General features: G+C 33.2%; 1 protein-coding gene across 1 annotated transcript; it reads left to right on the top strand.

Annotated features, from left to right (window-relative positions):
- Positions 1 to 7,510: 7,510 nt before the first annotated feature.
- Positions 7,511 to 12,338, top strand: LOTGIDRAFT_174964 (hypothetical protein; the record flags this gene model as incomplete). The annotated part of the gene is made up of 3 exons (XM_009054856.1): positions 7,511 to 7,628; positions 11,143 to 11,271; positions 12,196 to 12,338. 3 exons carry the CDS (start codon positions 7,511 to 7,513, stop codon positions 12,336 to 12,338), a joined length of 390 nt encoding a protein of 129 aa, XP_009053104.1.
- Between the last annotated feature and the right edge of the window lie 1,418 nt (positions 12,339 to 13,756).

The raw sequence follows: 13,756 nt of genomic DNA, 5'->3' as shown, positions 1-13,756 counted from the left end.
GAGCCTTTTTTGACAAACTTTGCCAAAAGTATGATAGCCAACAAAAGACTTCTAATTGGGCATGATTTGCAAAAGTCTGGTATTTTAGACCAATTTTGCCAAAAGTGCCCCACATTTTTTCAAAAAAAGACTCCCAAAGCTTTTCTTTTAAGAAAATTTCTAAAAAATTCCAGGCAATAATTTCATAATGTTTCAATGCTTTTGCCTCAAAACTGAAATTGGTTTGTTGGTTCCAAAAATGGTGCCGCAATACAGAGGGGAAACCACGCTGGAACCGGAATGCCGAGGACTAACACCACCCAAATAATGTTCATGGATGACTCATGTAGTTTCAGCAACATCATCATTAAAGGGATTGTAAAGAGGTTTTCTAAATTTTCTAAATGTATCAGGGACACTGATAGCATCAATTTGTATCATTCCAATTTTCAATCAGACGTCTGTGATTCCTGCAATTCCACTAAAACTAAGCATTTTATGACATCACTATCACAAAAGCTTCTTATAACATCTAAGGATTTTTGCTGATACACATAAAAATTTAGAAATCCTCTTTACAATCCCTTGAAATTCTTGTTTTTATCTCCAGATCTGACCATGTTCTAATCAAGATTTAGCTTGGTTTTGAATTCAAATTAACCAATCATATTCTTACAAAATTTCATATCAGCCAATCAGAATTGATTTGAATTTCAAACTAGCGAATCACATTCATTTAAAAATTTAAATCACGTTAGCTTAAAAAATTCAAATAGTTTTATCATGTGCAGTATTTAGCCAATAAGAATTGATGCTTTAATTTCTTTGAAAGCATTTAGCCAATGAAATTTAAGCATTGAAATTCATCATCCAATCAGATAAGATATGAAAAACGAATTCGGCACTGGACATAGCTAGATCATGGGGATGGAATGAAGAATTTTCTGTTTGAATGAAAATAAGGCAATATGATTGATAACTTTCCACAAGGTATTTCAGAATTTCCAGAAATATTTGGGAAATAAAATAATGGCCAAAAGCTTAAAATTAACTTAAATTCCTTAAAGGTTGGCCAAGGATCAGCTGGAATAAGAATCCATGGAACCTAAAATGTCCTTGATGAACTTTAAATTATTTCAAAGAGTTTTGGCAAAGGACTAGCTGGAACAAAGGATCCATGGAACCTAAGTTGTCCTTGATGAGCTTTAAATTATTTCAAAGAGTTTTGGCAAAGGACTAGCTGGAACAAAGGATCCATGGAACCTAAGTTGTCCTTGATGAGCTTTAAATTATTTCAAAGAGTTTTGGCAAAGGACTAGCTGCACAAAATTTGGCAAAGGACCAGCTGGAAAAAAAGCTCACTCAACCCAAGCTGTCCTTGAAGAGCTTAAAGTTATCTTCAAGCTGTTTGACCAAGGATCAGCTCGAAAAGGCCTTAAGCCGTCCTTTATAGGTCAACCTTCAAGGTTTTTCGTCAAGGATCAACTGGAACAAAGGATCCATGGAACCTTAGTTGTTGTCCTTATAAATTTAATGTTTCATACTCCAAAAAAAAAAAATGGGTTTGTGAATTCTCCAAAATTGAAAGATGGCTTTTAATATTCATGGAATCAAATTTTGGCAGAAATTCTGAAATAGTTGTAGGAAGTTCTTAGATAAAGTATGAAGCATGGATTGGAATGGAATGGTTCCAAGGCTCTGATGCAAAGGTTTTGGATTTGGATCAAAACATTTGGCTTTTGAAAAGGTTAAAGGGGTAGTGTGCACTAGTTTTAAAATAATTTTTCCATTATTGTTATCATTATTTTCTCAAAAAGTATCTGATTTTCAAAATTTTTAAAGTAACAGTTTGTTTTAATTCCGCTTTTTCAATATATACTTAGTAATTTTGTGCATCTGCCTCTTTAAAAATTTTGCATTAATTTTGGTGAAAATTTTGCATTAATTCAGGAGAAAATCTTGCATCAAATTTGTGACACTTTTGCATCAAATTTTGCATTAAATTTTAAGAAAATTTAGCATTGATTTTGGTTTAAATTTTGCACAGAATTAAGTGGATTAGATGCAAATTCAGCCCAAAGCAAATGAGCATTGGAATTGTAGTGATTGGAATGAGACAACTGAAATTGGAATGATGTAAACTGGTTTTGGAATGATGTATTAAAACTGGTTTTGGAATACTATAATCCCTGCACTGGAATACTAGGTTACTAACTACAGAATAATGAATATTAATGAATTGATATGAATATTAATGACTTTCCTTATAAGGAGATAATGAATATATGAATATTCATAAACTAAGAAAAAAGTCCATGAAATAAGAAAATTAGTTGAAACGTGCAAAATAAAATAATTGAAAAGATATAAAAATTACTAAAAATTTGCTTTATTTAATTAATTTTTTTTTACTCTTTTTCTAACTAATAAAAAATTTAAACTTTGGGCACTTTTCCCCCAAAAATTCTCAAAACTTTGCTTCTAATGTAAAGTTCCCTACGAACAGCTTCTCACTTGTAGATCTAAGCATTCTTTGACACTTTCAAACCTAAAATTAGCTGGCACGCTTCAATGCGAACACAAGTTTCAGCGATTTGTGAATTTTGAAAATTTCATCAAATAAGGCTTCACACTATATGCGTACACAAATTCAAACAAAAAAATTCTTTAAAGATGGGTTCCCTTATTTTCATTTTTGAAAATGCTAATACTTATATGAATAGAAAGTAGAGGTGTTCTAATGACTTGGAAAAATACCAGTTTGTCTCACATGTCTATAATTAAATCATAATTAGCTAAATTCGAAGAGAATTACCAGCAGAATTCCAATGAGTGACCGATCAAGAAAGGTTAAAAAGTCTTTTTTTGTTTATCCAGACTGTACATACATGGATATTTATGATTGGTTAAAACTCTTAATTATATGCAATAAGAACATAATGATATGATTAAGAATACATGATAATTCATTAGAAACACCAATTAATCAAATAGTTTGCTTAATTTGACACTAAAAAATAAAGAAACCCATCTTTAAATAAAATTAGCAAAATTTTGTAAATCTTAAAATTTCTAATTCTAACGTAAGGTGACACGCTTTAAATGCAAATATCATTTTAATGTAAAATTTGCTTAATAATTTTTTTTTGTTGACAATTCAGAATAGAAAATAGAATTTTAAAAAAACACTTAAGGCAAAAATAGTTAATGAAATATTATCAAAGAATTATGGATTTAAAATGCATCGAAATGCATGGAAATTGAAATTTGTGGCATGGTGTTTGTGTGTTTTGTGCATAGGTTTAATAAGATACAACATTGAAATATATAGGATTATTGACTCCAAGAGACCTGTCATTAGCCCCATGCTTATTCATAATGAGCTATGGATCTAATTCACAGGTCTCTCGGAATCATTTACTGGTTTTAAAATGCATTTGGAATTGACTTCAAGGCACCTATCATTAGCTACATACTAATTCATAATGAATAATGGATCTAATTTAAAGGTCTCTCGGAGTTATTTGCTGGTTTTAAGTGGATTGAAAAACTGACTCATAAAGGCCTTACAATTAGCTGCAATTTTGTTCATAATGAATAATGGATCTAATTTAAAGGTCTGTCTGACTCATTTCCTGGTTTAAAATGCATTTGGAATTGACTCCAAGGCACCTATCATTAGCTACATGCTTATTCATAATGAGCTATGGATCTAATTTAAAGGTCTCTTGGAGTCATTTGCTAGGAAATTTGAATGTTGCATCTTCTTTAGCCCAAAGATATGCTTTCAGATATTTGAACATTTTTGATTACATAAATTTAAAGCGATCAATTAAAGACACAAAAAAGTTAATTAAGTTAATTCTTATTCAAAAATTTCAACAAAAATGAATTGAACATAATTGAACATCTGGAAGCATGAGCACAAATGGCGAATTGAGCATTAAAGAGCATGAGAACATGAATTGAACATATGTGCCAAATTGTGGTGGTTTTTGAAAATAGTATACACAGTACTTATATTGTTTAAAGGGATTGTCCCTGTCATTTCATTTTTTCAAAAAGTCTTTTAAGATCATCCATTTTTTTGATTTTGCATTAAAAATCAACTTTAAAAGAGCTCATCACAAGTTTGTGCTCTATCCTAAAGGATAGATTTACGTGGTGTGCTCCTTTAAATGACAGAATGCATTTTATTATCATCGATTCATATATTGTATTTAAGGCAAATTGTTTTGTATGTGCATATGTGTTTTGAACATTTTGATACATTTGAAGACTTAGAAGCACCCATAATTCTGATTGTGCTAAATTTATGAATATGCTGCATATAAATAACACAATATTTTGAAAAACTGTATGCACCGCAATGCACTCAATTGTACCAAAATGAACAGAAACACAAATGTGCTATCATGTGTTTCATGTGTTATGAAAAAGATCTATCAAATGGCACCAAGGGTGTCAAGAAAATGGCCATGTGTAGAAATTAACTGTTGTCTTGAATATTTAATTTGCAGGTGCATATAATATGGGACTTTTACTTGGTAGAGTATATTATATAGGCCTAGAGTGTCATAACAAATTTACTCATTGGTGCTGGCCCTAAACTTATAACCAAGATGGATTTTGGCTTGTATCTCCCTCCATAAAATTTTCAAATTTTTGACATTTCAAACTTCAATTGCATATAACTGTCTAAAAGTCCATGAAATTTGGGAAAAAATTGACTGAGCACTCATATCTTAGTATTTAGCAAAATTGTAGTTGAAAATTTTGGCATGTATGCACTTCCATACAATTTTCAAATTTCAGAACTTTGCTATTTTCATATAAGTTCAATTGAATATTAGATGTACTTAATTGGACGAACTTTTGGCTAAAATTGACAGCTAATATCTAAGTACTTATCAAAAATGCAGTTGACAAATTTTGGCAAGTAGTCTCCTCCATAAAAATTCAAATTTTCGAACTTTTCTTTCATTTCAAAAAGTTCCATTGAATATTACTGTACTTAAATGAACGAACTTTTGGCCAATTAACAGAAATGCTTTTGAAATATTTAGTACTTCATCAACGAAATTTAAATAATTCCAGGGGAACTTTGGTCCTAAAATTTTGGGTCCAAAATACCGAAGCACAAATCCATCTTAGATCTTTTTGGCGATGCTGTTTTTGAATGCCCATGATTTGATTTTTTGATTTTTTTGGCAAGGTATTAACCCCTTCCACAGTTCTGATTTTTTATTTTGGTTTTTGGGTGCATTAAAGTTTGGTTTTTTAACCCAAAATGACTATATAACATTATCAATCGAATACAACAATAATTTTTAACATTTGAAGTTCATTTTTCATATTCCACGCAAAATCATATATAAAGAGCACAATTTGACCGATAATTTCAGTCTTTTTTTCAGTTTTATTCAGTTTAGAGTGAGCATTATTCAGTTAAACACAATTCTCGCTCTAGAAGTGAAAACACATTTATTTAGTTTCGTACAAAAAATGGCTGAAAATGGATTTTTGTCATTTTCAGTCTTGGTCTTTTCTGTTTCCTTCCAGAAAATATTTTTTGGGGATTTTAAATGATTACTTTTTAATTCTGATTTGTTTTTGAATGAAACTAAAGTTTCCATAGCAACCATTTTGAAATCTTCAGCAAAAGCTTCAAGCTCTTCAGTAAATTAAGCACGAAATTGGTATGGTTTACCGAATTCCATTACTAAATGCGCAGAAACCGTTTTGAAATCTTAACCAAAAGCTGTAGACTATTAAGCAAACTATACACAAATTTTGGATTTTCTTTAACGGTTCACTGAATTGCATTTCTTAATGCATAGAAACCGTTTTGAAATCTTAACCGCTCTTCAGTAAACCACACCGGTTCATCGGTTCTCTAGAATCAATTCCAAAATTTGTGAGCTTTAATTTCTTCAGTCAAATATCTTAAAACTTTTTCTTGACACAACTTACTTTTGCAGGCGGCGCTATAGTCCTATCCCTTGACAGAATGAGCAACGGCTGTGTACATTATATATTGTAAAGTTGAAAAAATGTCGTTTGCTATTTGCTTTGTCTTTCAGCTTCAAAATTTCACCAGAGGATGCGAAAAGCTTAAAAGTTTTGAAAGTTGGATAAATTTTGCCAAAAACTTGAAAGAAATATTCTTAAACTAGACTCATCTGACTGAAAATTTTCAAAACTTTAATCTTTTGCCTCCTTTAACCAATTTTAAAAGCCAGCTTATCTACAATATAATGTGTTCAGTGTTCATAAACTGCGTTCATTTTTTGAGTTTTACAAACCAAATTCATAAACTGTGCTCATGAACTGTTTCAAGTTACTGTGTTCATATACCAGATTCATAAGTAAAATTCATAAACGGTGTTCATTAATCGTGTTCTACAGATCATGTTCATAAATCGTGTTCATTTATTGTCTACTATAGATCATGTTCATGAACCGTATTCATGAATCGTGTTCAATAGATCGTGTTCATTTATCTTGTTCTATAGGCCATCTTCATGAACTTTGTTTCTTTACCATCATTTACGGTTTTCTATAGACCATGTTCATTACTTGTGTTCATTAAGCGTGTTCTATAGTTCATGAATCGTGTTTATTTATCGTGTTTTATAGACCATGCTAAATCGTGTTCATAATAATTTTAGTTAAGCTGGCTTATATTTTAAACAGGAAAACAGTTCAAAGAATCTGGGCTTAAAAGCTTAAACTTTGAAAAAACTACACTTCTATTAGGCAGCTTTTAGATGCTTAAAAATTCAGCTTTGAACTAACACCTTTTCTTTTTCAGGGTGTTCACTTATCTTTGAAAGAAACGCTTTGTCTAATATCCTTGGTTTTATCAGCTCAAAAAAAAGCGTTAAAAAAAACGATATTAAGCAAAGCATTGCTTAAAATGATAGAATTTTAACGCACATTATTTTTTTAAAAATGGGTAGCACCCTTTTTTTTTAAGTAGAGCTGAATTTAAGCTCTTATGAAAATGTTTTTAAAATTTTAAAGATATTCAGATAGACAAAGCTTGAGTTTTAGAATCATCATTTTGTTTTAAGTTTAGAAATCATTATTATCGAAAATCATTCTTTTACAGAACTATCAATTGTTATTAGCTCAGGAATCATTTTACGAAAATCATTATGTTTGAAATCATCGTTTTATAAAAAGAAAATCATCATTTTATAAAAAGAAATTATTATTTATATAAACAAAATTATCATTTATATAAACAAAATCATCATTTTTTTTATGCCAAAATCATTATATATCATCATCATCATCATCATTATAATGATCAATTCATCATTGCATAGTTAATAATTTTGAAATTAATGTTTTATATATTGAGTCATGCATAGTAATCAATGGAGACACGATTCTTGTTGCAAATGCTTCTTAAAACTGATTTTTATTTGCTCTGCCTTTAGGTAAAAATGGGGAAGAAGCCATCCCAATGTTGATGCTGAATCACGCTGAACGCGATGATGTGCCTGGGAAAGGTCGGGCCCCCATGGCAGCATCTTTAGCAGCCACAGCTACCACAGCCTCTGATAAAGCCCCACCACGTTTAGTCGAAATCAGTTCCAACCCAGGAACACCGCTAAAAGTCACGGAAATCAAAACCAATGGTAAATTTTAGAATTTTGGTTCTTTTTTATAACTATACCTATAACTATATATAAATATTACATATCATATGCGCTACCCTATGCTTTTTGAAATTCAATCGAAAATATATTCGTAACTTTTTTCTTTATGTTTAACGTAAAAGGTATTTCCCCCATTTTTAGTACTCCTCATTTTTCATCCAGTTTTTTTTTTTTTTCGCTTTTTTATTTGCTTTTTAGTGCACTTTTTTTTTTTTTTTTTTTTTTTAAAGAAACTGCAGAGAGGTATCAGGTGTTGCTTGATTTAGTTTCAGCTCATTTTTAATTACAATTTACATATACCATCTTAAGTTGTCAATTTGTACCAACCAGGATTGTTGATTTGTCAATGCTTACCGGTCATGTTTGACTAGAGATGTAAAGATGACTGGAAATGATTGAGTTTTTCAGGACTATTTTTTATCAAATGAATAAACTAATATACAGGTTGTTTTTAAAAAATTTATGAACACTTTATGAATATCAAATTTTGAATTTAAAAATTTAAAAATATTTCAGTCTTACATTAAAATCATAAAAATTGTGAAAAGTCTTTAAGACATAAAATTTTTTTTCTCAAAAATTAAGGATTAAAGAAGTACATTTTGGAACATCAATCAGACTTGACCGGCAAATAAAACCAAATTCACAGCCCTGAACGTGCAAAGTAAAAGATGCATTAAGTAAATCGACTATACAGATCTTTATTTAACCTGGAAACATAAAAAGGCCCCACTAATTAATTTTCATTACGCTAAGAGTCATCTATTTCTGTCTCTGATCTCCCATTGGTTTGGCATGCTGTCTTTTGATTTTGGCTGGCTTTCAATGTGGCTTTTAGTTGCTTGTAGATTTGATTCATTAATCTAATTGGACATCAGTTAATTCATTACCATGGAATCTTCCTGGTTTAGTCTTGGGAAAACGGTTTTATCCAGAAAAAGGTTGAAAAATACTCAGGTGGAGGCAATTTCACAAGAAGGTTCTGTCCCAAAAGAAATGAAAATTACTTTGGAAAAGATTTAGTCTTGGGAAAACGGTTTTATCCAGAAAAAGGTTCGGAAATACTCAAGTGGAGGCAATTTCACAAGAAGGATCTGTCCCAAAAGAAATGAAAATTACTTTTGGAAAAGATTTAGTCTAGGGAAACGGTTTTATCCAGGAAAATGCTGAAAGGCATATTCTGTTAAAAGCATGGGGAACGGTTTTATCCAGAAAAAAATCAGTTAATTTATTACCACTGTACTTTTCTTGCTTAGTCTTGGGAAACGGTTTTATCCAGATTTCCAGGAGGCAATTTCAGGGAAAGGTTCAGTCCATAAAAGGCAAAAAAATGCTGTAGAAAGGCGTAGTCTGATTAAAGCCTGGGAAACGGTTTTATCCAGAAAAAGGCAGGGAAATGTTCAAGAAAAGGTTTTGGAAACGGTTTTATCCAGAAAAAGGCGAGCAAAAACTCAAAGCATTTTCAAAGGAAGGTTCAGTCTGAAAAAGTGCAAGAAAACATGTATGCATGGAAAAGGCTTAAGGAAAGTCAGAAAAGGGTGGCCTCTTCATGGAAAATGTTCAGGGAAAAGCAGGAAAAGGCCGCTCATGGGAGCAGCAGCTCATTCTAGGAAAGGCTAAGTCCAGAGAAAGGCTAATTAGGAGGCAATGTCCAGAAAACAGAAAGGGCTCAGCTTTCGTGTCCATGGCAACTGACAAATCAGACTCCTTTAACCTAATTTTGATTTAATCACCCATTTTCTTGACAAGCCTTGATCAAAGAGACCAGATGTTCTGAGAATACTGCTCCTTAATCCAATGTCTAATTAACAAAATGGTCGCTCACCAGGACAGCACTTAGAATGAAACAAACAGATCCTTTGATGGTCTGACACAAAGAGTCTTTTCTATGGACGAGCATACCCTGAGCTGGCTTGAGCCATGACTGAAATTTGTATGAAACAAACAGAACCTTTGATATCCTGACACAGAGCAGACGGAAAAAACTTTTATGAACAGACCTACCCTTCCTAGGACATGGATAAACTTAACCTAACCTAGGACAAACCTTACCTAGCATTTGGCAAACCTCACCTAGCCTAGGACAAACCTTACCTAACCTAAGAAAAACCTAACCTAGGCTAGGAGAGCATTTTGTCTGAAACAAACACTACAGGATTAATGTACCGACAAGACAGAAAAAGAAAATTTCCTATGGACAAACCTTCCTTGAAAAGTACCCCCTGAACTCTGCCTTGGTCAATAAATCCCTAAAAAAGCCCATGGGGGTATACAAAATCCCCTGGGGGGTAAATAAAAGCACCAATGAAGCAGCAGAAATACTTTAAGGCTTTAAGGATCCTTACTTCAACTTTTTTTTAGGTTTTTCAATGAACAATGCTTCACCAACTCCTTGAGCAAGGAAAACTCAAGGAACTGGTCCACCACGCCAGTTACCAGAAATTCAGGAACTTTGCATGGATTTTGAGGATGTGTATGCTTTGCTTTGCTTGAATTTGCTTGAACTTGCTTGAACTTGACAGATTTGTTTCCCCATTGTTATTTGAGTAAGCTTTGCTTAAATTAAGCAGAGCTTAAAGTAAGCTTTTAACTTCGCATGACTTGTATGCCACATCACATTTTTGTTCAAACACCTAGTAAATCACTAAGCTTAAACTATGCATTTAAGTTAATCAGTTAAGCTTAAAATACGAAGAGCTTAAAGTAAGTTGTTTGTGAAGCAGATGAGTTAAGCTTAAAATATGTACTGTGTAAAGTAAGCATTGCTTAAGGCATAAATTACCGAAGCTTAAAATTTGCAAAGCTTAAAGTTAGTTTCTTTGTAAATCAGAAATTAAATAAGCTAAGCTTAACAATATGCAATGCTTAAAGTGAGCTTTTTGTGATGCAGAAAATCAATTAAAAGCTTAAAATATGCAAAACCTAAACCATGTAATAAGCATGGTTTTTAAGCTTCATGCTGCAAAAAGCTGAATTTAGTAAGCTTTTCATTAAAAACCGTCAAATAAGAATTTTTTTAAGCTTCATGTCACCCTTTCTGGACAAAAAAGGGACATCATTACATAGGGTACACCAACTGCAAAAGTGCACATTAAGCATGGGCATCACTTTTTTTTCAATTCATTTTTCAACACCATGCACATCCATTTTGGTGAAGGCAAGCAGATTAATTTTAGCAGAGCCAGGCAGGTCCAATTTAGCAGAAAACTCTTTTGTGGATGCATCTCTGCAGATGTGTGGCCCCTGCAGATGCTGTACAACAGAAAAACTATGGTTCAGTCTTGCAAAACAACGGCACATCTTTGCAGGGCTATGGTTCATTGGTATCAGAGCAAAAGAACAGCTTCAGCTTCCAAGCAAATCTTGGCAAAGCTTAACATTCAAGATCTTGAAAATGATCCTTGCTTGCACTTAAGTGAACAAGCAAATCCATTGTGCATGGCTGCATGAAATTTAGCACACCCATTTGATTGGACCTGAATTCTATTTTTAGATACCCAATCAGCAACAACAGCCTTGTCCAATCTTCTTGTGACGCCTAACGCCAACGCCAACATCAACTCGACACCACTAGTGGCTCCCTCTAATGCTCAGATAATAGACGAAAAATTCCCCGATAAAGGTAGACAACTAAGTATGTGTCCAGGACTCTGTCCAAGCGGCCATTTTGAATGAGTCATCCAAGGATCCAAGGATCCAAAATTTTCAAATGAATTTTGAGATATTTTGGGTTCCAACTTCTTGAGCATGTACTTTTTCAAGCCTTTACAAAGCTTTCTTGAATTTTTATAGCAAATGATACTTCAAAAATTGTTGACAATTGAGTTTGGTCTTCCGAAGAATTTGTCCTTCCCATAAGCGTATACTAAAAATAGCACAATGTGGAATGCTCACTCTTTTCAAAAGCCTTCCATTTTCAGCAAAGCTGAGCATCTTGGTGATGAGGTAGAGCAACAGAAATTCATCCAAAATGACCTTGGACAGTTTCTTGACACATACCAAGTACAAAGCATAAGTTCAAGCAAAGCTTAGTGACAAAAAAGTTCAAGCAAATTTTACCACTGAACTTAGTGATAAAAGTTCACGCAAAATTTACCACTTTACCACTGAACCTAGTAACAAAAGTTCAAGCAATGTTTACTACTTTACCACTGAACTTTTTGACTTAAGTCCAAGCAACATTTTGTAATAAATTAAAGCATTTCAGGCTAAGTTCAAGCAAAGTTTACTAGCAAATTCAGTGAAAAAGTTCAAGCAAAGTTTACTAACCAAATCCTTTGGAAAAAGTTCAAGCAAAGTTTACTACTGAATCCTCTGTAAAAGTTCAAGCGAAATTTGCAACCATCCACTGGTGATGACTCAAGTTTTTGAATGTCTCTTGATGCACTAGTTGTGGGAATGGGGAGGAAGGCGAATGCTGATCAACCATCATTCCATCCAAAAGATACTGCTCAGGTCCCCTCTTCCCAAAGCATCCAATGCCAACCCTTCACCTTAGCCAAACCGATCTTTCCAAAAAATAATTCTACTGTGAATTTAATTGTAGATGGGGCAGTGATAGAAGCTACAGCCACTGGAACCAGCCCAGGATCTTCTGCTAGCCAAGAGCGTTCACTAGCGTCGACGCCCCCCGCCACAACTCCTAGTTCTGCACCAAATACAAACAATTTAGTAGCAGTCAACACATAGCACGGCTTAGGCTATTTTTAGGTCTTGTTCACTTCTGGAAACAAAACGATACAACATTTCTGGTGTTTTTTTATATCCAAAAATTTCAATCATTTTAAAAATTTAGCTATAATTTTTTTTTTCTTTTTTTGGAAATTCTAAAATGTGATTTTGGAAATTCATAAAACTCCATGACTTAATATGAGACGCTACTTGTCTACAGCAGTTGGATTGGATTTGATTGGATTGTGAATTCTAGCAAACGACATTAACGTTGGCAATGGCTGAGACAGTAGAAAAGTGTCAAAATATCCGTGGAGTGGAGTGGTGCATCGTCGATTTCCCCGAGATGGCTCAAAAAAATTGTGATACAAGATGGCTGCTTGGAGCAACTGTGATCAGGATCATGGATAGTCAGCTGATGAACAGCTGTGACTTGGAAGCTGCTCAGCTGATGGTGTTTGAAATGACCAGAAATTTGTCAGTTAACACAATATGGACCGAAAATATGTGTCTGTGTTCAGAAATGTGTTCATGTGTTCTGAACACATGTTAGACAGCACATGTAGACCTTACCGAAACTGTACTTAGTCAAATCATGCAAACCCTACTCTTGTGAAATGCTACCATGCAACCAAACAGTATGAGATTAAAAAGGGGTACTCTCTCTTTAATTGAAGGACTTTGGACTTGCCAAATGGTAACTAGGAAGCTCTCCAAAAGGAGATCAGAAAAGGTGATATCAAAGGGAAGGAACTCTAATCTAAGAGAGATAACTCTGCAACTGACAAAAGCAAAAAATAATGGACGTGCATAAAAACTCAAGACCCATCATTACGAATTATTTTCATTCGAATCATTTTTTTTCTCTCGAAAACTCAATTCTGTTCACGTGTTGTGCGGTGCCAATCAAACTTTTCAGCTTGCCTCTGATTGGATAATATTTTTTAAAAAAGGCGGGGTCATGAAATGCTGACATTTGTTGACTGTGATTAGATTGATAGAAAAACATTGCAATCTTAAGGCTGTGATTGGCTAAGATATTTGGTCATGTGACCTACCATGTGACAACGAGGATCAAAAAATCTAAGAATGATGTATATATATATAAATATAAACTACGGCATTCTGCAGACGACTTTTTTTCGTGTTACAATTTTAGTACAAAAGTGGGAAAATAACAACGACAATCTTCCAAAAAATATTTTAAATTGAAAAACTTGTCATTTGATTGGACAAAACCAGTCATGTGATGTCAAGCTCATTGATTCGATTGGACAATCTCAGATCATGTGATGCCTAGCTCATTAATTTGATTGGACAATCTCAGATCATGTGATGCCTAGCTCATTGATTCGATTGGACAATCTCAGATCATGTGATGCCTAGCTCATTAATTTGATTGGATAATCTCAGATCATGTGATGCCTAGCTCATTA

Source organism: Lottia gigantea, assembly GCF_000327385.1.
Source record: "Lottia gigantea unplaced genomic scaffold LOTGIsca_229, whole genome shotgun sequence".
NCBI lineage: Eukaryota > Metazoa > Mollusca > Gastropoda > Lottiidae > Lottia > Lottia gigantea.
This window is presented reverse-complemented; position numbering and strand designations above follow the sequence as displayed.